Below are 27,710 nucleotides of genomic sequence, written 5' to 3'. Positions count from 1 at the left end.
TCAGCCCTTTTGTATCTAGGCAGGAAGTTTGTTTTATTTCTTCTTATGCAAATAGAAGAGTAAAGTAACTTGTAGTTGGACAATTACTAAGTCAAAGTAAGAATATTTGCGTCTATCGCATCATTCATGAAATTTTCTGAAAGAAATTTTTGCCATTTTATTTTTTCAGCTTTGCTGGCTTCCCATTGTTTCTGACTGGGAGATAAACTATTTCCTCTTGTTTTTATGAGTATTCTTGAAAGGAAAATTCTAAATTTTTTGACCTACATCATATTCATTGATGTTTCCTTTCTAAACCCCAATTTTCTGATCTTGCTATTCTTATTCACTTACTACACTATAAATATATGTATCTAAATATGATATATGTAATTGAATGCTACCCATAAATTTTGACATTCTTTATTATATATTCTGATCTACATGAATAAAATGATTTATATATTCATTGAATTACTCCTTTTTCTTTTCCTTATTCTTCTCTCGTACATTACATTTCAAATCTTGCAAATCCAAATCCTCCACCTGGGGATCATGATTGAATTTACTGTGCTCCAAAAGTATCAGGCAGCCCTGCTTCTCTACCTCTGACTCCTACAGCACACAGAGCCTCTCCCTTGAGCCAGCTCTACTCCCTGCATGGAGATTACCTTCATGGATGTTGCATGCTTCCAGCATCATCAACACCATGGCCTCCTGACAACTTAAGTTCTAATTTACACATTGGCCTGGCAGTGCTCTTTCAGAGACCCTCCCTTTCGCTCTCATCCTCTGGCCTCATTACCCTTTGCAACCTTGGCATTCTGTTTCCACCACCCGCCTTGCTCTTGCTTCCATCAGGACTCTAAAACCAGTACTGCGTGAATGATGCTGCCACATTTTGCTGCCAGCTCAAGATGGAGGCTGCCCCCTGGGACCTCATTTGGTCAGTGTCTGTGTGTTTTAAAGAAATGACCCTTGGAAACAGTCCCTTCTGTGGTTGTTTTCAATCAATAAACCCCTTAGTGACATTATCAGTTAGACTTTCTCCTTTCACATGAATTTGAATATTTTACGTAATGAGTTCTTTAATAGGCAAGATATCGTTCTCTTAACACTACTCCTAGTGACCCAATATAAAGCAGGAGATTTTGAATAGTGTAGTTTCTTCAATAATCACAACCACTTTCTCAGCACCAGTCCCTTCTCCCTTCCTTCCTTTGCTCCTTCCTTCATTCCTTCGTTCATTCCTTTGTTCGTTCTTTCCTTCCTTTTTATTTATTTATTGTTCTCTCATATATTACATCCTGACTACAATTTTCCCTCCCTCCTCTCCTCCCATCCCACCGTGCCCTCTCCCCCAGATCCACTCCTCTTCCATTTCCCTTCAGAAAAGAGCAGACCTCGCAGGGATATCAAACAAACAGGACATATACAAGTTACAATAAGACTAGGTACATGCTTTATTGTCAAGGCTGGACAAGACAGCACAGTAGGAGGAAAAGGGTCCCAAAAGCAGGCAAAAGAGTCATGGACACTCCCACTCCCACTGTTAGGCATCTCACAGGAGCACCAATCTGACAACCATAACATATATGCAGAGGACTTAGCTCATAGTTACTATTTTAAGATTTGGAAGGCTTAGATTTGAAATCTTGGTCACTATAGCACCACAGTAATTTCTATCATTGATTTTAGGGACTATCAAGACATCAGTTTTGCACACTTAAGTCTCTAGTGCACCTGGAATGTATCTTAGCATCAGAGGCCACTTACAGAAACACCTGTTTCTTCCCTATGCATACACATTCCATTGCTTCCATGCTCTTTTGTAAACAATCCTCCCTTCCTTTTTCTTAAAAATGCCACCAGTGTGATTTTCTACATCTCCTTTTGTGTAACTGTTTCTGTACTCTTAACAAAAAGTGTGTTCAAGGTGATGGCTACAAATCTCTCTGGGGATGGCTTGTGATCCTTAAAGTGATTATGAGGGAAAAAATGACATTTGTGTTGCTGTATAACATTTGCAGGGATGGTGTAAAGCAACTGAGGGGTGAGCAGATGTCACTCGAGCAAAAGCACAGCAGTGATGTCAGCTTAATACCAACTTCTTTTTTCCCAAAGCCACATGCTTCAGCACAAAATTATAATGTGTTAAAATATTTTTCTGGTAAATCCATAAAAATGAGCAATGTTAACTTTCTGAAGCTTCATTATTTTTAATGCTCTGAGTGACAAAAGAGAAAATTAAAAAAAAAATTGTTGCTTGCTAAAACTGGACAGTACTCTCAGGGAAAAGATTCATCTGGTTGTGCTTTGGGATGAACTAGCCACTTTCTTTTCCTGGGTATTTTACTTAAAAGAGTCACTATTAAAAGTGTGGTGATGCAAACTTGTGTGCTTTCTAAACATTTTTTAATGAATTAAATGACCATGCCCTATTACCCTCAAGACAATTTACATATCTTACTGATGATAAAGACATGGTCTTAATAGAAAAAATATATAATTTGAGAAAGAAAATATAATGGCTTTTGCACATTTAAAGGCTCTAATGAGGAGTCTAGTGTTGGAATTATTACATGTGATTTCAATTGTATCATATAATGGTGAAATTTGGTACTAGTAACTTTTTTTTAGAACTTTGTAGCTCAGTGGGTATTTCCCAAATGACTAATGTACAATGGTACAAAATAATGCAGAATAAAAGATCCATTCAAGGAGAAAAACTGACTGATGGGTCTTCAGATAATAGACTATAGAAAGACTTTTGGTGTAGTTTTTAGATTATACTGAGCAAAAATGTTGAAAAACTACCACTTGTGGAGTTTTAGTGTAGAAGATATATGATTCTCTGAAAAGGCTATTGAATAGTCATACCTTTCTGACTAAACATCAGTGTGGATTCAGATTTTTCTTTGTATAATTGCAAAAAAGAAAACATCTTGATTATATCATATGCAGAAGCTGCTATGAGATTCTGCCTGACTTGGTTCTCCTAAACCAGATACTAAAGAGAGTCACGGCACTGTATACTAGGGCACTCTTATTTGTTTTGGAAAATACAGTTTTCTAGTTAAAAGCCATACTTATGTGAACATGGCATAGCTTTAACAGTATATTTAAAATGGGGAATTAATGTTACCTGTTTTTATTTGTTAAAAATAAATGGGTAAATAATTACAGTTGAAAAGTGCTTCATTGTATCTATTTACCACATTGTTATTATTCATTCACCTGTTGAAGGATGTTTAGGTTGTTTCCATTTCCTGGCTATTGTGAGTAGAGTGGCAGTGGACATTGCTAAGGAAGTACCTGTGGAGCATGTTGTTGAGTCCTTTGGGCATGTGTCAATGGGTGTGGCATGTAGTAGACTCATTTGTAGTTTCTAGAGAATCCTCCACACTTGTTCCAAGAGTGGCTGCACCAATTAGCATCCCTACCAAAGTGAATGAGGTTCCTCCTTCTCTACAACTTCACTAGCGTTTGTTGACAGTAGTTTTGTTGATCTTAGTCATTCTGACTAGAGAGAGATGAAAGCTCGGAGATGTTTTAATTGCATCACGAGCATGCGCACGTGCACACACATACACACACACACTTACATATACATGCACGCATGTATGTATGTATGTGTGTGTATCTATCTCTATCTCTCTATCTACCTATGTATCTATCTATCTATGTAACAATAATAATCAGAGGAAAAATAGCCTATCAGCTTGAGAGTAGGGAGAACATGGGAGGGGTTGTTGGGATGATACTTGGGAGGAGCTAAAGGGAGAAAAGGGGGTGATGTAATTTTATTTCAATTAAAAGTTAACTTTAAAAGAAAAACACAAATAATTAAACATAGAAATGAATAAAACTAAAATGAACAAAATAATTCGGGGTCCTCAACAACTTTAAAAAATGTCAAGTTTTTCTGTGACCAAAAATTTGATACTAGGGTCTGTGTGTCAAGATTGCCTCTCCATGTCTGTAAGCTTGCCAGTAGCAGGGGCAGAACCTGACCCCAAAGCCCCTGTGCCAACCATCTGGCCTTTGTGCCCATCCCTGTGATGGGCTTTCTTTTGCTATGGATTCACCTCACCATGGCAGTGGATTCTGGGCACAGGTCAGGCTGAGAGCTTAGGCTGTGCCTCCTGTGACCCGAGGATCCCCAGCCTGTGAGCATCTCTCCTGCTGAGGTCGTAGGAAAGGCCTTGAAGTGCCAAATTCACAGAATCGCTCTGCATCCCTCTGACCCCCAGAGCCTGACGAAGAAGCTGGGCCCTCGTTCCTGTACCCAGCTCCCTCTCAGGTGGCGTGGCACAGCAGAGCGGCCCAGCTTCCCCTGCTCTGGGTGGAAGGGGGGGGCATCCATCAGCACCAGTCCAGGCTGTTTCCCTTCAGAGGCCTGTGAGCTGCTGGGGTCCAGCTGCCTTCCTGTGTATTTATTCAAGGTGACTGCTTGGCAAAGGGGAGTTTCACTGTGTGGCTGTATTCTTAATATAATTTGTTAAATAAATGTTTGTTTTAACCTCAAAAAAAAATTGCCTCTCACCTGCTCTCCCTCTTTTCTTCTCCCACTCTCTCACATATACTTCTCCTCCTCTTTTTTTTTCTCCTCCTCTTTTGAACCATATGTGGTACTAAAATAATTTTGTCCAAAGAAATTATGTATATTAACAGCATATTTTACAAATTTGTAAGACTTAGATCATATCTATAACTCTTTTTTTAACATTCAGTGCTTTATTTATTTTTTTTTATTTTGGAATTTTTTGTTCATTTTACATACCAACCACAGATCCCTCTCTCTTCCCTGCTCCCGCCCCCCCCATCCTTCCCCCACAATCCTCCTCCATTTCCCTTCTCTGACAAGGTTAGGCCTCCCATGGGGAGTCCACAGAGCCTGGTACATTCAGTAAAGGCAGGTCCAAGCCCCTCCCCCTGTATCAAGGCTATGTAAGGTATCTCACCATAGGTAGTGGGATCCAAAAAGCCGGCTCATGCACCAGGGATGGATCCTGATCCTACTTCCAGGGGGCCCCTTAAGCAGATCAAGCTACACAACTGTCATGCTTATGCAGAGGATATAGTCCAGTCCCATGGAGGCTCCACAACAGTTGATCTAAAGTTCATGAGTTCCCACTAGCTTGGTTCGATTGGCTCTTCAGGTTTCTCCATCAAGATCTTGATGCCCCTTGCTCGTAGAATCCCTCTTCCCTTTCTTCAACTGGACTCCTGGAGCTTGGCATGCTGCTTGGCTGTGGATCTCTGCATCTGCTTCCATCAGTTACTGGATGAAGGCTCTATGATGACAGTTAGGATACTCACCAATTTGATTACCAGGGTAAACCAGCTCAGGCACCCTCTCCACTATTGCTAGTGGTCTAAGCTGGGGTCATCCTTGTGGATTCCTGGGAACTTCCGTAGCATCCAGTTTCTCCCTATCCCCATGATATCTCCCTCTATTATGATGTCTCTTTCATTGTTCTATCACTCCGTCCCTGTTCCAGCTTGACCATCCCATTCCCTTATGTTCTCATCCCCGATCCTCTACCCTCCATTGTCCACCCCTCACCCCCAGTTGCTCATGGAGATCTTATATATTTCTCCTTCCCAAGGCAATCCATGCATCCTTTTTTGGGTCCTCCTTGTTAGTTAGCTTCTCTGGAGCTGTGGATTGTATTCTGGTTATCCTTTGCTTTACAATTAGTATCCACTTATGAGTGAGTACATACCATGTTTGTCCTTCTGAGTCTGGGTTACCTTATTCAGGATGATATTTCTTAGTTCCATTCATTTGCCTGCAAATTTCATTATGTCATTATTTTTTACTGCTGAGTAGTACTCCATTGTGTGTATGTACCACATTTTCTTTATCCATTCTTTAGTTGAGGGGCATCTAGGCTGTTTACAGGTTCTGGCTATTACAAATAAAGCTGCTATGAAGATAGTTGAGCATGTGACCTTGTGGTAGGGTCGAGCATTCCTTGGGTATATGCCCAAGAGTGATATAGCTGGGTCTTGAAGAAGATTGATTCCCAGTTTTCTGAGAAACCACCATACTGATTTCCAAAGTGGCTGTACAAGTTTGCACTCCCACCAACAGTGTAGGAGTGTTCCCGTTGCTCAGCATCCTCTCCAACATAAACTGTTGTTAGTGTTTTTGATATTAGCCATTCTGACAGGTGTAATATGATATCTCAAAGTCATTTTGATTTGCATTTCCCTGCTGACTAAGGATGTTGAGCAATTCCTTAGATGTCTTTTGGCCATTTGAGAATTTTCTGTTTAGCTCTGGAGCTCAGTGTTTATTGGCTTGTTTGGTATTTTGATGTCTAGTTTCTTGAATTCTTTATATATTTTGGAGATCAGCCCTCTGTCAGATGTGAGGTTGGTGAAGATCTTTTCCCATTCTTTAGGCAGCCATTTTGTCTTATTTCTATAACTTTTAATTCACACCTTTTGTATTCTGAAACACTTAGGTTTCTGACTTGGCTTTAAACATTATATTGAAACATTTGTAAAAATTGTTATTTAGTAACTAGAATTTTAGTGTGTGTTATACTAAAGACAACAATCTATTTTTTAAATAAAGTAAAAATCCTTATTTCTTTACCTATAGATATTAAAGTTTAAATGAAAACAGAATCCTAGACTTTTCAGTGCAAAAATCACCATCATTACAGCCTTCACAGATAAGATAATTAATAAACTGCTTGGCTATGGATTTTACACTTACTTCCTATAGTTTTCCATACACATACCAAGATTTGAACAAATATTCACTATCCCTTTTAGTTTAGTAATCTCTGGGTAACATTTTTTATTGCTTTTACATTACAGAGGAAACATGATTATATTTATCCTGCTATTTTATGTTGTGAAAAACTTTTTAAAGACAGCTTAATGCCATTATACTATGATTTTAGTGTGTAGTGTGTGAAAGTAATATTGCTAAAGATTGTATTATACAAATTCAAGTTTGAAAACTCCTATTTCAGTTTCTCCTTGTTTCAACACATTTCAAACATTATAGATATTTAAGTAGAATATTTCCATTAGTTGTTTTCAAACACTGAATAAATTCTTTTTAAATATATGGGTGAGGCAAATAGTTTTCATTTTCTATTTTGTAGCACTATACAATATCAGCATGTGGCTTTTATTCAGGTTTTATATATGACAACACACAAAATTTAAGTTGAATACCAGTAGTTATTGCTAGCAAACACAAAATCTGTTGCACACAGCTGTGTTTAAAAGAATGGTATTGTTTATAATGGACAATTTTAGTTATTCAAATTGTTTTGACAGTCTGATAGGACTGCACTCCTTGAAAAAGTTTACACATTTTGGAAAATAATTATTGATGTAAAGTGAATTCCAATTTTCAAAGTAGCAAATCATTTGTAGGCCTATTAAAGCAAAGCCATTAAATAAAACAAAATCTCTTTTAACCAACAGGTGCGTAAAATTATACATAATCTCAATAAGCCATTATGGTAATATGCCTACATTATCTAAACCAAAGAGAAAATTTTAAATAAAATAATGATGAAGCATGTCCCAAAAGAAATGAGAACCTCTTTGGTCCAAATAACAAAAACGTGTCTTACAAAGTTCAGAAACGTATAAGCAAAATTGAAATGCTCAGTAGACAGAGACTGAGTCATGTGTCTACTGTGTATTGCCTGAAACCTGATTAGACTATTGATAAATTCCATGCAGTTGATTCTAAGTGATTTGCACTCTATGGTGATGACATTAGCACTTGCAACTTTGTAGCTCATTTGGGGACATATATTTTAATTTCCCACTAATGTGACAGAAAGGCAACACAGTGGCTCTGAAAGCCAGTTCTTGGGATGAAAAACTGCTGTGTGATTGTGGAAAACCAACCTAAAGTAACAATCTTTGTTGATGCTTGCTCAGATCAGGTGGACGAAAACAGCAGGAAGTGCCTCTGACAGATTCCAAGACTCAAGTGTCTTCAACGAGACGTTGAGGATTACCAACATTCAGAGACACCAAGGTGGCCGCTATTACTGTAAAGCAGAGAACGGCTTGGGGTCCCCAGCAATAAAGTCAATCCGAGTGGATGTGTACTGTAAGTAAACTTCAGTCAACTAGTGTTCCGACTGGTTTGCTTCTAGGCTTAACTATGGTTTTCTGAAAATAAACAGTTTCTTTAGTTGTGAATGAAAATGTTATAGGATAGTGGTAATCCTTTAAGAAATTTTTTTTTTTTTAATGTTTGCTTCTGCACGTGGGTACATAGAGACATCAGCATGCAACTTCGATTATCCTTCTTCAGGTTCAGACTACAAGTGTGTGCCACCATACCTGACATTGCATCATGGGTTTTAAAGTCCCAAATCTCTGAATCTTGCATGGCAGATCCATTTATCACCTTTTCTATTCCCTAAATTGCTCTGAGACATTTCTGAGAAAAGAAATTTTACTTCACATTTTCATAATTTGTGACATGATACATATTCAGTACAGAATATGTAATATCACATTAATACGATGGTAAATATTATTGGTAATGCCAATAGCCTCTTTGCATTTAGTGCATAAACTTTTAATGTGTACATGTGTGATACTTTGAATGTAATTGGCTCCCATAAGCTCATTGGGAGTGGCACTATTAGGAAGTTGGCTTTGATGGAGTAGGTATGGCTTTGTTGGAGGATGTATGTCACTTTGGAGGTGGGCTTTGAAGTCTCCTATATGCTAAAGCCATACCCAATGTCTCAGTTCACTTCCTGTTGCCTATGAAAAATGTAGAACTCTCTGCTACCTCTCCAACACCATGTCTGCCTATGTGCTGCCATGTCCCACCATCATGATAATGAACTGAACTTCTGAACTGTAAGCCACCACAATTAAATGTTTTCCTTTATAATAGATGTTGTGGCCATGTCATGATGTCTCTTCACAGCAATAGACTACTTAACTTAGACAACATGTAAATACATGCATGTACATCTAAATCTTTTTTTTTTTCTTTTTGATTCAGGGTTTCTCTGTATATAGCCCTGGATCTCTGGAACTTGCACTGTATAGTTCTAACAGGCTCGCTTTGAACTCAGTGATCCACCTACCCTTGTCTCCCAAGTGCTGGAATTATAGGCTTGTGCCAGCACAGTCTCCCACACATCTCTATGTTAATGAACTTTATGAAGAAAGGATCTTTCCATAATGTGCTCTGACTGGCTTAATCATTTAACCTGCATACAAAGTCAACCATTCTCATTTTCAACGCATATTTTGTAAGCAAGCACAATCATCTATCCACATTGCCTTGTAAAAATATCACACATCTCTGTACAGCAGACTGTTGCAAGTGACCATTACTGACCCTGAAAACACAGTGCCTTCTGGAGAACATTGCTTGATTTGTTTTCATTCTGTCACACTCTCCTAGTTTTCCTTCTTCACAACTGTGTTAGGCATCTTCTGCTCTCTTTACTCCTCTCCCCACCAAAGACATTAAGTGCCTGCATTTAGTTCGGTTTTTCACACAGGTTCATCTGGCACTCTCGTTGTTTTCGTGAGAAATGGCATTTATTTTTAAGTCTCTAATATTAGAATGCATTTTTTTCTCTCCTTAAAGTAATCCAGACATAATAACAAGTGAGGGGTTCCTGTTTTCCAGCTTGTTTTCTTTTCATCCCCCTTTCCTGTTCTTTCAGCACAGTGCAGGTGTTACATAGTTAGGGAGAGGCTAGAAATTATCAATGGTCTATTCATGGAGCCTCTGCCGGGCTCGTTTATTTATGGAGACAATGAGGAAGGAAGTAGCGACAGCAGCATTTGTGATTCATCTTCCACAGTTAAGTGCTTGTTGCCCTCTTGTGTATGACAGAAGCCTGTGTTCCATTGTCCCGAGGCATCCACTGACATGATACCGGCAGGCTCGACCTATGTGCCACACTTACCTTCTGTGTATCCAGGTTAGCCAGACCTGCACAAAACCTCCACTTAAGCTCTGTATGGCTTGAATATATTTGTAATTAAACCAAATTTGATTTAAGTGAATTAAATACTATGTTATTTAGTTATTGTACACCATTTAATTAAATACACTGTTATTTCCTTGTATGATAGGTCATAACCTTTAAATACAAAACTCTAGTATGTTGAATATAATTCAGAATTCTAAAATGTTCTAAAAGGGAACACATGGTTTGTCCTGCTGTGTTTGGGTGATGCTTGTCAGCTTCGTATAAACAGGTTAGTAGCCAAATGTGACTACTCCTTAAGTAAAAATTTTTAATCGTTAATATATTCTTTATTTACTTTACTTTGTATGGACTAACATATTTTTCTCATAAAATTTGTTTGATTAGAGTATAGGCATCAGTCCTGCTAGGGGTTTTATATATCCTATGGTGTATATATTTTCTTTTTCTGAATGAAGTCATGAAACTTTGGAAACACAGTAGCAACCAGTTTTGAATAAGGGTTTTGACTACACTGCTACCACAATGGACTTGATGACAATAAAATCTGTGCCTTGGGGGCTTAAAAACTCATATACAAAGCAGGAAAGAAGACTGGTAGAGTTTTAGAAGATTTTTTTTTCTGTGACTAAGCCTTTCAATACCATCTGAGGTTACTCCTTTTTACCTTGCTACTCAGAGTGAGTTGTGCCTAAGTAGTTGATGCTGCTCAGCTTCCTAGGAATAGTGATGCCCATTCCATTCCCCAGCTCCTCTGATTTATTAACGTGCCAATCAACCTCATGACGCCATGTTACCTTCTTCCCTTTGACTTTCTTTGGGGTTTTTTAGATATAATTTGAGCTCACAAACATCTTGTTCTATTTTATTTGAGTGAAATGTTACTGAGATACGTGCCATATTTAAGTTATATTATTTTTCTGTGCCTTTCTGAAATATGGTCAATGAGATAGTCATCTAAATTTGAGAAAATAACACTAAACTTTGGATTGTATTTACAAATGTGACAACTTATTGGGAGGGATTTCCCAAGACATACCCTCAGCTCCCGTGATAAATTCATAGTGTAAGAATCTGGTATTATTTTTCCATACTTATATTTATTCATATAGCTATGAATAAATTCCCTTTCATAGTAAATTTTACAAGTTTTGAGTGATAAAAATATATCATAGTAGAGATAACTAGCCTATTTGAAAAATCTGTTTCTGAAAACTTTCAATGCACGCCCGATTACTTAGGTTCATATGTTTTTATTTGCTACATGAATCTCGATAATTTATAACACGCCATCATTGTTAATGAAAACATGGCTAACATAGCAGTGTTGTGTTTTCTTTACACACTGTGGCAAAATGCCTGCAATAAACAGTTTAATTGAGGAATGGTTGTTTTTTTTTACTCACATCTTCAGAAGTTTCAGCCCATGGTTGGTTGGCCTCTTTAGGCTAGGCAGAACATTGTGATGTCCGTGTGTAGAGCGGAGTAGTCTCTTTCCCTCATGGCAGTAAACAAGCAAAAATTCAGAGTGTAGTGATATGGTTCGATAGAAATGTTTCTTCCTTTCAGAGAGATGGAACTTCTGTGGGTCCTCACAGCAGAGTTAATGATGTGCCTTGATGTCACTTAAGACTTGGCATGCTACCTACTGTGGACTCAGCCTCTTTCAGATTAACCAGCCTTAAAAAAGAGCAGGGCAATATGCTTAATTTTCCCTATATGGATGTTTAAATGAAAATGCTCCCCACAGAGGCTCATATATTTGAATGCTGCATCTATAGTTGGTGGAACTGTTGTGGAAAGGAGGTGTGTCACTAGGCATGGCTTTGAGATTTGAAAGCTCACACAAGGCATAGTCTCTTACTCTCTGTCTCCAACTTGTAAGAATAAGATGTAAATTCTCAGCTACCACTCCAGTTGTAGCTTTTCTGCTTGCTGGCTTGCTCCCTGATGTGATGATGGTCAGGGACTTACCCTCTGACACTGTAAGCAACCCCCGAATTAAATGTTTTCTCTTATAAGTTGCCTTTGTCATGGTGTCTCTTCACACCAATAAAAAGTAACTAAGACAGCATATAATTTTTACAACCTAAGTTAATATATAGCTTTAATATTAAATTATGTACTCTCATCCCCGACCCTGAATAATATATGTGTGTATGTGTGTGTTGTGATAATCATTTACTGAAATAGCCAAAAGGTGGAAAGCATCCTTATGCAATAAATATCCAGCATAAATGTTGTAAGCAAAATGGATATAGCTAATAATATCTATCTGCAGTGCTGTTTACTACTTTGGGTCAGTAGAGGTCAATAAGGTGATTTCCCCTCTTGTAAAACTCTGTTAAGGATGTCTAGAAAAAATCCCTCACCTCCTCCCCATGCCATGTCTTCTGTGTTTCTCAGTATGCAGAGCACAACCCTTTGTTAGGAACCAGGATGAATAGATACAATAGATTGAGACAGGAGATTGGCAGACATCAAACAGACATGTGTAACAGACAGGCTACACACAGGCTGAAGATACAGGTAGAAGAGTGGAGAATTCAAAATTGGTCTTGCTCTTGTTCAAATTAAGCCAAGAAGAAGTGCTGTATTTACATTCTTTAATGCATCATGGACACGTTTTGGTCTCTCTGAGGTTATCTTTAATGTGGTCCCTGGCACAAGAGAGAAGTAGCAGCCTGGAACAAGGTACCCACAAGGACTCATTAGTGAGTCCCCCATACTTGAGTATGTTTTCAGATGAGACTGCTAGCTGAATACCATGCTTCAGTAACAAGCATTTAGGGGTGGGCTTTACATTCAAATCATGACAAAGCTTACCTGATGATTTGTAAAGGTTTTTACATCTCTCACTATGAGCTTAAAATACGGTAATCATAATACATACAAAATAAATTACAGGAAATGTGGGAGCAGCTAGCAGAAGGCACAAACAAGCTGTAGGGAAAGAGATGCAATTGGAACATGCTGTAAGTTCCACAGTAAAGAATGCTTGCACAGATACAATAACATCAGAACCTGATCTAACAAAAAGTGTCATGTAATATGTGGAGAATATGAGAGGAATAGCATATGAGAGTGAAATAATTCTTTTCCATGGAAAGAAATAAGTAACCCAATGTGAAACAAGAAAAATAAAACTAGAAAAACAGTGAGAAACAGTACAGCGAAAACAAATGTGAATAGATTGCCTTAGAAAAGGACACCACTGAGCATTGAAAAATAGCCAGGCTGTCTGGGAGTGGTGGCACAGGACTTTAATCCCAGCCTAGTTTATACAGCAAGTCCAGGATGCCACAGTGCAAACTACTAAACACAACTTAAATGATTTCCTGTTAGCTTGGGGTTTCTGTGGGATGACTAACAGTGGGAGCAGGGGTGTTTCTGACTCTCTTGCCTGCTCTTGAGAGCCTTTTCCTCCTACTGGGTTGTCTCCCCCAGCAACCAGTACGAGGGTTTGTGCCTAGACTTGTTGTAAGTTTAAAAGCTGTGTTTGATTGATATCCCTGGGAGGACTGCTCTTTTCTGAAGGGAAACAAAGGTTGAATATTTAACCTTGGCAATCCCTGGTACTCATCCCAAAATTCCGAACTAATTTATGCCAAATCTTCTTCATAAAAACCTTCTGTAGATTGTAAAGACTAGTTTTCTTCTTATACTTTTAATAAGTGGTGAGGATTGTTGGCATTTGATACTTGAAAATAGAAAATATTGACCCTGAGTTTATTTTTAAAAGTTGGAAAAATTACTAATTATCAGAATGTTGTGCCAACATTGCCTCAACTGTTATCTCTGTTTTACTTAGGAGATATCTACGGGGTCACAGTATAACAGCATTCGATTCTGTAAGGCTAAAAATGTGTTTATTAATTATGTTGTACCTTCAGTAAATTTCATCTATTTAAAGAGACAAAAAGGTTTATGAATTTGTTTAAGTGGATTATAGCAGCTAAGTAAAAAAGTATAATGGCATCAGTTCACACAACATTAAATAGTGACAGTGCGCTATTGTCACAGAAAATAGATTGGCAGGAGAGCTAGGTGAGTAAGGCTTCTTAGGGTGAAAGAAGTAGTTTGGGAGCTACTGCTTTCAGGCATTTCGGCATGCTTTACCACAGACTGTGTCCTGAACACTCTTTCCACCAGTGTTCCTGTAGCAAACAGCCCTGGACAATAGAGACACAGCTTTCCTTAGGAGCAGAGGGAAGTTTTGTTCCCTGACCACCTGAAGGAAAAGAGGGGGCTGGTTTCATTCGGGGCTTTTGTTAAACAAGGAATTTGCAAAGCTCAGTGTTATAAAAGTACTGTGTGCAAAGAACACACCTGGGGTACCCCATCTTGCCCTCCTAGAAGTTGAGGAGAAAGATAGCCTGTGAAATCATGAAGCTGGTATTTACATCTGAGACCTCATTAATAATGCCTTTGCCTTATGCCCCAGAAGACCCTTTGTCCTCAAGCACCCGTGAAAGTATGATCTGCTTCATGTTAGCCAACAGGTAGATAAAGTATCAGAGGTCTCACAGTTCCTGACCTAAAAAAAAACTTTAAAATACATAAAAATGGTTTAAATAAGTAAAGGAGAAAGCCAAACCCATATTCAATGAATGAATATTTTTATTAAAGACACAAAATAAAGAGTTACAGAATAGCACTCGGGGAATACTTATTAAGATGTTGAGTTTTAGAAGGAATGAGGGATTAATTTGAAGGATAGGTTGTTAAATGTGTTGAACTATTACTGATGATGCCTTAGACCCAGTGAGTGATGAACTGCTGGACACTGTAGAAAAGAAATTGTAGTGTTATGACTGCAGACTTACTGAGTAGAGTTATCCATACTAACACATTGCTTCCTTTGTTATAAAAAAGCAATTTCATTCATTATGCCTCCAAGTTCTCTGTGGAGAAAGAAGGTGCATAGTCCACACAGGACAGGAGGTTCTGGATTTTTGATGCTCTCATCCCCAAATATGTTTGTCATTTGAAGAATCTTGAGGATATTTAAACAGTTTTCTAAGAATGTGATCACCAAATACTTCTACTTATTTCCAGCGTGTGACTGTGTTGCTCACAGGGTAATAGAGGTCATACAACTTGAAAGGTTAGGGTTTGATTAAAACTTATTCTTAATTCAAAAAGAAATTGGATTTGGAGGTATTAGCTTAATAAGTCTTCATGTGTGCAGACACTGTTCACAAATGAGACAAATCTTTTCCAATATTCATTAAACATTTGCAAGCATTCTTATTTCAGAAATATCTCCTTCAATCTCATTTCACTTACATAAATTGTTGTATTTCATTACATTTAGACAGGGCCTTTTCTTTCAGGAAGTGTCCATGAGGTTTATTATTTATTACATTTACACCCAAGAAATTAATCAGAGAAGAGTTGCAAACATGCTATCAATTTAGTCCACAAACAAAATTTACCCGTGTTAGAATTATAAACTGTATGATTAAAAATGATGACAATGAATTGCTGTTACTTTTAGTTTTATGGAACTCATCAGCATGACCTTTGAACAAAAAAAGTTTAGAAAAAGAGCTCGGAAAAACTGATGTGAATTCTGAAAGCTCCCCATTGTCAGGAGGACCACAGATCCCCAGGTAAATCCCATCAAGCATCCTTTTCTCTTCCACCACCTGTCTTTCTCAAACAATACCCTAGGCTTCCGAAGTCCACAGAGTGTTTGATATGGTAATTATAGTTTCTATTGAAATGGGCGGTTCTCAAGCTAATCACCCTATTAATAAAATTCAAGACAGGATTTTGCAATTTTAGGGATGTCACATGTGAAAGAAAACTGTTTTCTTGGCAGTGTTATTTACTGGTAAGGTCTTCACTAACATAATTCCTAGACAGCATCAGAACTCTTAATAAAAGGCCTTAGAAATAGGCAAATAAACAGACAAGTAATGATTTCAACTGGGTTATTTAAATGCTGTGGTCTGTTTGTGCTGAGCTTAATTTTCCATCATAGAGTCCTAGAGTATCAATGACCATCAGACCACCAATCTAGTGGCTTGTGAGTGAATTCATAGTCCCACACCTCCCCCACCCACAAAAAGAAAAAAATAAATAAGGAAGAAAATGTAGATTTATTAGGAGAAAAATGAGAACTCCCAGGAGTGGGAGGGACTTTAAGGAAGGACTAACCCCCAAGTTGATTTTTGTGAATCTTATGAAGAGAATTCAATGGAGACTAAGGTCATCTTTATTGAAACTGGTCGTTGAGCATGTCACTAAACTAGTAAGGATTCTAAACCCTTTACATTTCCATCAGCCAAACCTGAGGGTTACCCTCCTTCATAGGAGGGATTCTGTGTTCTGTGTGACCAACTCATGATCCACCCTGGACTTGCCCTTGCTCTTTGAAGGAAGCTATCTCTTGTGTAGACCTTATTAATAGAAAACACAGAGCCAGATATAGGGGTGAAAACCTGAGAGAGATCAGAGGAATAAGAGGAACAGCCACATGGTAACTTCTCCTCACCAGCTCCACAGCTTCCAAAAGAACGAGTTACTTCCTGTCTACCCATGCCTAGATGCCTTGCTGTTCTGCCATCTGATTTGCTCTCTCTGTCCAGCTACATCACTTCCTCTTCCTGCCCATCTCTGTTAATTCCTGTCTGTTTGTACAGACCTCCAGACCTCCAAGGTTAACCAGGGTTGGAATTTAAGGTGTGTGCCACCATTCCTGACTCTGTTCCTAGCATGGCTTTGACCTCACAGAGATCCAGACAGATCCCTGCCTCCCAAGTGATGGGATTAAAGGCATGTGCTACCGTTGCCTGACTTCTGTGTTTACTTACAATGGCTGGCTTTTTCCTTTGATCTCCAGACAAGCTTTATTTATTAAATAAAGCACAAATAAAATATCACCACACTCTTGTCTCAATGTTAAGCCTTTCAATTGCTTCTTATACAAAAGACATAAAGGCAGAGTTAGTTTTGGATCTGGTGAGCCCTCTCTTAATGAAGCTGATTATATTAAATTCATTATAAGTTAAAAGTTGGCTCTTGAGAGGTATTACCAGAACACCAATTTGACTGTTTCCAGAACAGCAACCAGAATTTCTCTCTGGTGCTCTGCACCTGACCTTGCTGCCTTCAGGCTCTCTGCTCACTCAACCTGATTCTGAAAATCCCACATAGTCTATGATCTACTTCTACCTGAGGCACAGGAAGTCACATCCAAATAGAATCTGTCCATTGTCAATGTTATTGAAGACTTGCTGTATTTAAATACTCTACTAGAAAGTTTGCTGAAAGAGAAAGCCAACTTGCAAGCCCTTTGCCCTAAAGAAAGTTTATAATGAGTTGAAGGGTTGAAAAATGCACACATGAAGAACTTAGCTAAAGTTTAGTTTAGTAAGTGTAAAAAAAGTTTGCATATTGAAAGTACTAACCCCCAAATTATATAAAAGGTGACACTAAGTTCTATTAAGTGTATTAAAAACATAAACAAATAACTTTATGATGTGAGATTATATTCACTTTCTTTGTTATTAGTGGATAAAATCTGTTGAATATTGAGCAACTCTAGGAAGCGAAAGTTTATAATGCTTTTCACATAGACTAAAGGCTATTAGCACTTAAATCTATATTTATTTTCTTGTTGTTTTTCTTTGTCCACCTTTTTCATAAAGGTTCTCCAAGTCCTGACTTAATTATGAAAAGGTATTATTGATAATTATAAACAGTTAAATCTTTTGATTAAACTGATCAGCAGGCTCTTAAAATCACAGCTCACAGGCTGTGTGGGACTCTGTAGCTGAAGGTTAAATGGCTAGCAGATGCTCCTGCTGAGACAGCCAGAGATTCCAGATTGGCATCCAGCATTCCAGTCTCTAGTCAGCTCATGAGTGCTCTGAATGTAGCTCTGCCCTGAGGGCCAAACCTGCTGCTGTCAACCCTGAGCTGCATGCACACTTTACTACAAAAATAAAATATAGGAGGAATATTACATGTAAACAAACGTGCAATTGTAAAATAGTTCACATTTTTCAAATGTATGTGCTTAGCGTGATTCTTTTCACATACATAAAAAAATCTGGTAGCTTCTGAACTACATAGATGTGCTTAACGTGATTCTTTTCACATATGTAAAAAAATCTGGTAATTTCTGAGCTACACAGAAGAGAAAGTAGAAGTAAATTATAGCATGCATATTTATATATTTAATACTAGGAGCTATCCTGCGGCAAGTTCTTCAACCCAGAGGATATTATGCTATTTAATTTAAAATCTTCAGGGTCCCAAGCCTACTCGGCAACCTTTGCTTCTACAGTCTGGCCAATACCACTGTTACAAGGGTGTTATGCTCAGGTTGCAGGGAGCCCCAAAAGACCACCAAGGAGACTGAATCCTGCATGTAAAAGCAAAGAGCCTTTATTTCAAGCTCTGGGGCTCAGTCCCTCTGTCTGTCTGATGCAGTGGTGAGAGCAGAGAGCCCCAAGCTCAGGTGGGGTGAGGTTTTTATCATAGCAGAGGTTGGGGTGAGGGGATTTCCAGGGTTCAGGACCCTGATTGGTTGACAATTGTCTAGGGGTATCTAAAACAAAAAATAAGTGTGTACTAGACTCAAGGACATCTGGCCACCTTATCTAATGGTTGGAATGTTTGGGATGTCAGGTACTTCCTCATCCCTGGGTGGATCCCTGAATGGTATCAGCTTAAGACTTTTCCTGGATCTGGGTGTTGTCTGCCAGTAAGTCTGTCACAAAAGCTGTGTCTAGGCCCCTAAGCCTGTCATGGCTGCTGTTCAGTCAAGCTGTTTTGGGGCCCCTCCACAAAGGGAAATCATGATTTCCCTTTGAATTTGTAGTTGCCTTAATAAAAGCTTTGAAACAGACTCAAAGGAAGCTTCAGGACATTTTTTTTAATTAAGACATTTTTTTTATTCATTTTATATACCAAAAATACTCCTCTGCCCTCCTCCTGCCCCTCCAGCTTCCCTCTCCCAACCCACCCCAATTTCTTCCTACAAGAAGGTAAGGCCTCTCATGGGGAGGTACATTTAGGACATTTTATTAGGACTTGAGAGAACAACAGACTAGGAAAGCTATAAATTTTGGCAACTGCTTGGAAAGAGGGAGAAGAGGTAACTAGAAACCGTGCCATTTGAGTTAGGATCCAAGAAATTTGGCAGGTTCACCAATGGAAGTTGGCCAACAGCTGAAAAGTGAAAGGAGAGGGGTTTAGGGAAAGAGTGAGAAGGGCCAGAGTGTCAGGGATAGTGTTTGCACACTTTGATAAATTTTCAAATGTAAAACAAAGAAGAAATAGGAACAGTTATACTTTTTAGAACTCAGAAAAGCAGACAGGCTTAGCAGTGATGCATGATGGGAGTTCTGTAAGCAGCTATACCTAGGGAGGGGTAGTATTTCAGTGTGTCATGCCTTCAATAAGGGCTAGAGTTGTTATATTATTTTGACCAGGAAGCCTAAGGAGGGGCAGTTGTGACCTTCCTTCTAATGTTACCAGAGAAGTGGAAGGTGATTTCCAAAACTGACTTCAAGGGATGGGTACATCCTCAATGGCCTCCCTGTCTAGCTGACTAATACCAGCCATCAAGTCAAATCATTTAAAATAACAGCTGATGACTAGTTTCATAAGATGTAGAGGAAAATTCTTCATAGAAAATGCATATGCCCTGGATTAGGCAAAGTAAGAAGTTCCTTAAAACTGAAATGATGTCTACCTACAACTTTGAGGTTAAAAGTATATTTTGTTCTTTTAATTAATGAATGAAAAGTTTTTCCAAGAATAGCAACGATTTCTAACATCACCATGATAGTTCATACTCATTAATATTTATGAGGTGTTTGAGCTTATGAAACATATGACAGGAATGGAGAATGCTGAAGATTTTGTAGAATATTATTTTAAGGTGTGTTACTTTTGTTTATGTTGCATTTGTTTAATTCTGTGAAGCTGTGTTACTGTGCCTGTCTAAAACACCTATCTGAATGGCCAATAGCAAGGCAGGAGAAAAGATAGGTGTGGCTGGCAGGCAGAGAGAATAAATAGAAGGAGAAATCTGGGAGGAAAGACAAAAGAAGTAGCCAGAGAAGGAGGAGAACTTCAGGGACCAGCCACCCAGCTACACAGCAAGCCATGGAGTAAAAGTAAGATTTACAGAAGTAAGAGAACAGGAAAAGCCTAGAGGCAAAAGGTAGACTGGATAATTTAAATTAAGGAAAGCTGGCAAGGCCGGGCAGTCCTAATTAAGAATAAGCCTCCTCCATGTGCGAATTATTTGGGAGCTGGGTGGTGGGTCCCCCAAAGATTAAAGAGTAAAAAACCCCAACAACATGAAGAATCTGAAAATAACTGTATTTTCAATCTCTTAAACTCTACATGAAATAGAAATAGCTGCATCCTACTTGAAGACATTGCAATGATTTTTTTTTTTTTATATTGATGATCCTGAGTTTGTCACCAGCCTTAGAATATAAAAATCCAGGTGTCTTGTGGCAACTCTGAGGCATACATGTAGTCAAGGCACCTGCATGGCTGTGAATGAAATACATTAATGGGTTGATTTAATTTTAAGCATTTTCAAATGTCAATTCCTTTGGATTAAACTCTAAGTGTAGAAGGAAACATGCATAGAGTGTACTTACTTCCAGTTATCAGAAAGAGCTGAACTAGAGGCATTCTGCTTTCTGATACCACCTCCTGTTTCAGTCTCATTCTAGTCCCTTGATGTTCATTGCCTGGTTCCTGAATAAACCTCCCACACATACTAGACATATCCTCCAATAAGAATTCTCATCTCTAATTTCTTCAATCCCTACCAGTGACTCTCACTCAAATTCCGTGTTCAGCAGTGCCCTTGAATCTAACCTGTCTACATTTTGTTTAATGAAAGTATTGGCTTCTCTACTGATTTCTTTGCTCTGGTGTTCTATGACTCCTTACTCTCCCAAGGAAAGTCTTTCCCACCTTATTTCTTGATCCACATGTTGTCGGTGACCTGGTCCTTATGTGCTGGATGAAGGCTGGGCTGGCTGCTGCCTCCCGCCCTGCTCCAGTTGTGACTTCCTCTGAATGTCGCTCACTGGGCCACCAACTCAGTGCTTTCCTACACTTCCCGTGCTGAGTTCATCCTGAGTCATGGCAAAGGTGAAATGAGACAAATGAACTCAACAGCTGAGTTTCTGTCACTCAAAGTGGTGTTTGTAACTTAAAGAGCCACAGTCAGCACCATGTGCTTCCCAGTGGATATGAAAGTAACTTCCCCATTCTTGTTTTTCATTAGAAGTTCTTAAATTTCAGAATTATATAGACAGTGCTGTGGAATTAGATATAATTTTTATTATATATTGTAATTAATATGTTATATATAATTATGTATATAATTAATATAATATTGTATATTATAAGTTGTATACAGGACATTATGAATGCATACATACACATGGACAAACTCACCATAATTATGAATGAATCATACCTACAGGTTTGTTTTTATGAGTATTCTATAAACTCTTAGAGATCAGGAATCACGTTATGTCATCATCTAGAATAACAACTGAGTGATAAACTTGAAGAGACTACAAAAGACTATATTTGTGGAAGAATTAATCAATTATTGAAAACATACAAGAAAGTAAATTAGCCTTCTTGCTATCTTTCTCTGAACTTGCATTTGAGAATTTGTCTTCATATTGCTATAGAACTATGGCTGCTCTTTTGTGACTTTTCAATTCAAAGAAACAAGTATATTTTTCAAAGTTAAAAAACTGTGATTTTCCCATTCCCTATGTAACAATGTCACATAAATAGTAATATATATTATTTTTGCATGTCAGGAAAGAGTCTCTATAGAAATAAATCAGCAAACTAGTTGAATTATTTCCAGAGTAGAGACAGTTAAGTAAAATTGTGTCAAAAAGGTAATCTAATCAAGAATCTATCTAGCTATTACTAGCTTTATGATATGAGGTAAATTGCAAAGCTTCTTAATAAAGGATAGGAATGATATCTAATCTATGGATTTGTATTATCTAATCAACACAATTATGTTTATGAACATTAAGCATGCATTTGCTTCAAAAAAACTGATAGTATTTTCCTCTAATTCTCATAAATACCAAAAAGTTCATAATAGTTATATAGACAGTGCTGTGGAATTAAATATAATTTTTATTATGTATTGTAATTAATATATGTTATAATATATATATATATGGCTCTGTGGTTATGGCTCTGTCATAATAAAAGTTGTTAAAGAAAATATGAAGAATAGATGGAAGAGACAGTGGGATAAATCCTATTTGCTTTTATTTTCTTATGTTCAACTGCAAAGTAGACACACACACACACACACACACACACACACACAGGTTATACTATAGCTATCTTGCTAGTAGTACTAAAACATGTTTGTGGTGGTTTGAATAGGAATGACCCTACAGGCTCAAATATTTGAATGTTTGGTCATTTTCATTCGGTAGTGGAGCTATTTGTCAGAGATTGGGAGGTATGGCCTTGTTGAAGTAGGTATGGCCTTGTTGGAGAAAGTGTGTCTCTGGGGGTGGTCTTTGGGGTTTCAAATGATCAAGCAAGGCTCAGTGTCTCTCTCTTCCGGCTACCGTCAGATTCAGCTGTAGAACTTTCAGGTACCATGTCTCCCTGCATGCCATCATGCTTCCAACCATGATGAAAATGGACTAAACCTCTGAAACTGTACACATGCCCCAAGTAAATGCATTCCTTTATAAGAGTTGCCATGGTCTTGGTGTCTCTTCACAGAATAGAACACTAAGACAATGTCTCATAGTGTTTAATATATGCCAAACACTATATCAAATATATCACATAAAGTGTTTCACATAACTCATCCAATGTGCACAACTATGCAGATGACCAAATTGAGAAGCAAAGATGAATCTTATGGGACAGAATCAGTTTTGTTGGGATTGAGAATGTGGTAGGGATAGAAAAACAATTTGAAACCCAAAGAGAAAAGTAGCTTTTACTCCCTAAGACTAAGTTGTTTGGGAAGAAAATGGGAAAAAGTATGCTGCTGGCAGCAGCTTTAACATTCAGAAGTGTTTCATCATTGGTCTTTTCTGCATATGAAGAAATTGAAAAGGTATTTTTTGAGAATGTAGGCAAGGGCTGTGTGAGGAGTCTGAAGAAAAGTTCTTCAGAGTTAGAGCTTACCCTGAGACACAGAGAACACATTTACCTGGAGGAGGAGTTTCTGAAGCAGCATTAAAGTTTCAGTCAGCTTATTGAAGAGAAATACAAGGCAAGGTGACAGGAAGAATGTGATGAAAGTGAAGACATTGGACATGTGGGGTCTTAAGGTCCAAGTGGGATCTTGTGAGAGCTGCAAGTGTAGAAAGAACTTGAAAGTCCTGTGCAGAGGCATTAGGAGAGACCAAGGAGTTGGTGAGAATGGATTCAGCATTTATGGCTTGAAATCACATGACTTGGCAGTGAGTCTCATGTCTATAAGCGAGGAATAAAAATGTTCCAAAAGAAGTTGGTAGAATGAGCAACTATTAGATGATACAATAGAGAGAGAAGAAATTGTGTGTATAGGATAATAGAAGCCAGTCTGGCATGTGAAATATGGCATTTCAGTAAAGCACAGCCCACATGTGGAAATATTATAGAAGTATAACATATTGTTCAGTTATTTCAGTCACCTTGATTTTAAGCATCAATAAATATTTCTCATTGCAGTTGACTACTTTTGTAGTTGATTTTTGTTTTATTTTTTGAGGTAGGGAGACTAGAAATCTTCCTATTAGACAGACTGGCCTGGAACTCTTTACCAAAAGCTGGTTCTTACAGGCAGAAGTCTTCATACCTAGCCTATTGGGGTTTGTTGTTGTTTATTTGTTTTTATTAAATATACTTTACAAGTACTATATGTAGGAACTTTTGGTGAGTTTTTAAGCCAAGCCACAATTAATCATTTATATTATTCTTCCTTTCTTATTCCTTCCTTGATTGTAAACATTATTAAATATAATATAGAAATACAAGCATTCATGAATACACACATGTACATAAATCTAAGTGAATACGTACATGCACAGAGAGACCTACATACAGAAAATTCTGATTTGTTTTTATTTTCTGTTTTTATTATCTCCTCATTACTCTTGTCTCTTGTTGCATTTTATTTCATCTACATATTTTTCCTGGCTTTTGATATTAAGAATATATTTGTATTTTTAGACTACGAAGATCACAGTATGGTTATTGTAGTTTTTATTTCCTTAAGGATACATTTCTGTTATTGGTAACCCAGTACTTCAGCAAAGTATAACTTTATATATAAGTTATACCACTCTGAAACTTCTGAATATCAAATTCGTGTTTGTGTTCCTGGAAATGGATCTAGATTATTATGGAAGTTGGAAATACAGTGAAGAAAGACGTTGTCCATATTTACCTTCAGTGATTCAGCAAGCACTAGCATGTATCTGGCATGTTGTGGCAGTCTTGTCTCATCTAGTGTGGCATCTGTGAGGCCCCTTGCAGAAAACAGGAAGATAAACTCCTGCTGAGGTACTCTCTTCCAAAATTGCCTCAGACATTGTCAGTGTGAAATGAGAGGCTTGGAAAACCTGATTTTTAAAGTCTAGTCTGGTACTGACTTTCTCATGCCGCTAAACATAGTCCCTGAAAATGTGTAGTTTGAAAGCACTGTATTTAAGAAACAAACTTTATTGTGTGACATTGTTCCAGGGAAGATATGTACAAATGTCTTCTCAAGCAAGATAGGGAGCCCATGGCAGACCAATGTATGGCTACAACCCAAATCCTGCTTGTGAATCAGTAAGTTGTATTGGGGTTACTTACAGGAATATGAGTGAGGGGTCACTGACAGGAGCAGAAATAACTCAAAGACAGTTGCACCAAAAGCACACCCTACAGGGTGGCGATTCACAAAAGCTGGAAAATTGGAGCCCAGTGCACAGCCTCCTCACAGATCAACAGGTTAGGACCATGTCCTTTTTTCCTGTTTCACTGGGTCTGAGCCTCTTGTAGGCAGCCTGGCTGGTCTTTGTTTCTTCTAGGCCCTTTGGCTGGTTTCTGCTTCCTTCACCTGCAGAAAGCAGCCTGTGAACTTCTTTTCAAAAGTCAGCTTGTGTGCAGCCGCAGGGAGGCCAAGGCTTGGGGGCTTTCAAGGTTTGGCCTCGACTGTAATCCGCTGCCGAGGCCAAGGAAGGTATCGTGCTGGAGGTGTAATGGACATCAAGACTGCTCTGCAAGAGGCGCTGAACACCGTCCTCATCCATGATGGCCTAGCACGTGGCATCTACAAAGCGGACAGAGCCTTAGACAAACTGCCAAACCCATCTCTGTGCGCTCGCATCCAATTGTGATGAGCCTGTGTACGTCAAGTTGGTGGAGACACTTGGTGCTGAGCACCAAATCAACATGACTAAGGTTGATGACAGCAAGAAACTAGAGAAACAGGTAGACTTCTGTAAAATCGATCTAGACGGGAAGCCCCAGAACGTGGGTTGGTTGCAGTTGTCTAGTGATTAACTATGGCAAAGACTCGCAGGCCAAGGATGTCATAGAAAAGTACTTCAAGTGCATGAAATGAGTAAATAAAAAATTTGGCTCATAAAAAAAGCTTGTGTGGGAGTGACCCTCACCTGTCTCTAGTGGTAGGAAGGCCTTAATGAATATGGTCAAACTTAGGGACTTCTGGAATCTATTTTGAGATCTTTATCCCTTGTCTTAATTAGCTGCTCTACAGGACGCAGTGTTTCATGTCTCCCTAGAATAGCCTTGTTTGACCTCCTCGTAAACATCTTGTCTTAAAGCATACTGTCATTTCACTCCCTTTTACTTTCTGTCTTAACAAAGTTCCTCCAAGGTGGAGGGAGTAGAATGTGAGTTTGATGAGCCTGGCAAGAGGGCCAAATGGGAAAACGTGCCTGCTCAGCAACTCTGGTGACATGGGTTTGGTCCCCAGTTCCCATGTAAAGCTGGAAGGAGAGATTCAACTCCATGATCGGCCCTTTGATCTCCACAGGAGCACTGAGTTACACACACACACACACACACACACACACACACACACACTCTCATAATAAAATAAAAAGATGATCTTTTTTTAAAGAAAGTAAGCTTAAATTGTTTGCCTTCTTGCAGGAATAGCTATTTTAACTTTATCATAGTGACATAGTAAGGAGCTATGATGCATAACTGTATTCTTAGGATACATAGTCAGAATTATTAGTGTAAATTAAGAAGTGAAAAGTTACATAGACCAAGTTTTCTGTTTTGTTTGAAAATTAAATGAGGAATGTAGCATGAATCTTAACAGGTCTTATTAAACAAGAACAAACCTGGAGCCAGGTATTGGGGTGAATGCTGGACGATCAGAAGCAGAACAAGCCACAGCTTCCTCACCTCGCCAATTCCTCAGCTGATCCTATTTCCTCAGACTGGAATCCTCTGAGTCCTCATCCAAATGGATCTCAGCTGAACTGTGCTACTCAAAGCCTAAATGCTTAACCAGCCTAGTTCCTGGCCCTCACGCCTTATGCCTTATACACCTTTCTGCTTGCTGCCATCAGAGGAACATTTTTTAGTTTTTCACATAGATATACATATACACATAAAGAGAAAGAAAAAAATATGTTCCACTCCTTGGCTTCCATTCTGTGGAAGTCAGCAAGTCTGGTGTTTTTATAAGCAAGAGCGCAGTGAAAGCCAAATCTCTAAACTGGACCACTCCATGGGTAGAAAGAAAGGATTCTTTGGGGATCAACCTGCCAAGGCTATTTTTGAGGGGCAGAAAGAACAGAAAATGGCAGAAAAGCAAGTAGATTTTGATAGTCGGTCAGCAAGGAGGTGGTGGGGTGGATTGGGTGGGGCTGGCTTTCTGATACGTCCTGATATGTTCACATTAACTGGGAGTTAGATGCCCTTGCCAGAGGTAGTTGATTTGGGGGTTGAATAAGGAAGGCAGTGGCTTTTCTGGTAAATAGAAAGGTACTCTTGAGCTTCTGTTTACCCAATAACAATCCTTTTACCTTCTCAGAGTCCTGTTTAGGACACTGTCACCAGCACTACTGTTTTTTTGTTTGTTTGTTTGTTTGTTTTGTTTTGTTTTGTTTTTTTGAAGGGGGGGGGGGACTGCTGTGAACCTAACAGTTTGTCAAGCTGGCCAGCCTGGTAAGTTTTCTTTGGCAGCAGGCTTGTCTAGATGCCTCAGGACAGCAGGCTGGTGACTCATGTTCTGGTTTACACTGAAGTATTAGGGAGATGTCCCGGTTCTTCTGGACACTCAAAGCCTTCATCTTCATCTAGGTGAAGCCATTCCTCTGTGGTCAAAGTCTGTTTCTCTGTGTCTATTAGTTTAAGAATTAATACCCTTTAGAAACGATTTCTAAGCCCTGTTATCTGGCCAAACAAATAACCACACCTAGCCACATTGAACATAAAATTAATCATTTCAACTTTCCTAGTCTCTTTACGGTCTTATTTTTCATTCAAATATCTAAGGAGTTCTTTGTGAATGCAAAAAAAAAAAAAACAACCCTCATACCAAAGGGAATAAAAGATGGTTTATTCTGAAGCCACATACGAGTGATAATTGCCCAGAAACACAGATTTAGCTTGCGCTGAATCCATTTTGTAAACTGGTAGCTGTTGGTTAAACAGCATGCTGCTCCTCGTGGCTGGCTGCCACCGGTGGCGGCCGTGCCGGCAGAGGAGAGTGCTGATTGGAAGAATCACAGCCATGTTTACCTTTATAGAGCTTTA

The 27,710-nt window shown here is 38.6% G+C and overlaps 1 protein-coding gene and 1 pseudogene across 1 annotated transcript in view; both read left to right on the top strand.

Annotated features, from left to right (window-relative positions):
• Mdga2 (MAM domain containing glycosylphosphatidylinositol anchor 2) overlaps window positions 1-27,710 on the top strand; it is a 656,085-nt gene that overhangs the window by 423,593 nt on the left and 204,782 nt on the right. Inside the window, exon 3 of the mRNA XM_059279883.1 lies at window positions 7,906-8,080. Within this exon, the coding sequence (XP_059135866.1) occupies window positions 7,906-8,080 (175 nt within the window). The remainder of the gene's footprint in view (window positions 1-7,905; window positions 8,081-27,710) is intronic.
• On the top strand, window positions 25,166-25,536 carry LOC131924079 (small ribosomal subunit protein eS12-like; annotated as a pseudogene).

Source organism: Peromyscus eremicus, chromosome 14, assembly GCF_949786415.1.
Source record: "Peromyscus eremicus chromosome 14, PerEre_H2_v1, whole genome shotgun sequence".
NCBI classification, from domain to species: Eukaryota; Metazoa; Chordata; class Mammalia; order Rodentia; family Cricetidae; genus Peromyscus; species Peromyscus eremicus.
The sequence above is the reverse complement of the archived record's forward strand: the minus strand, read 5'-3'. Positions and strand labels throughout refer to the sequence as shown.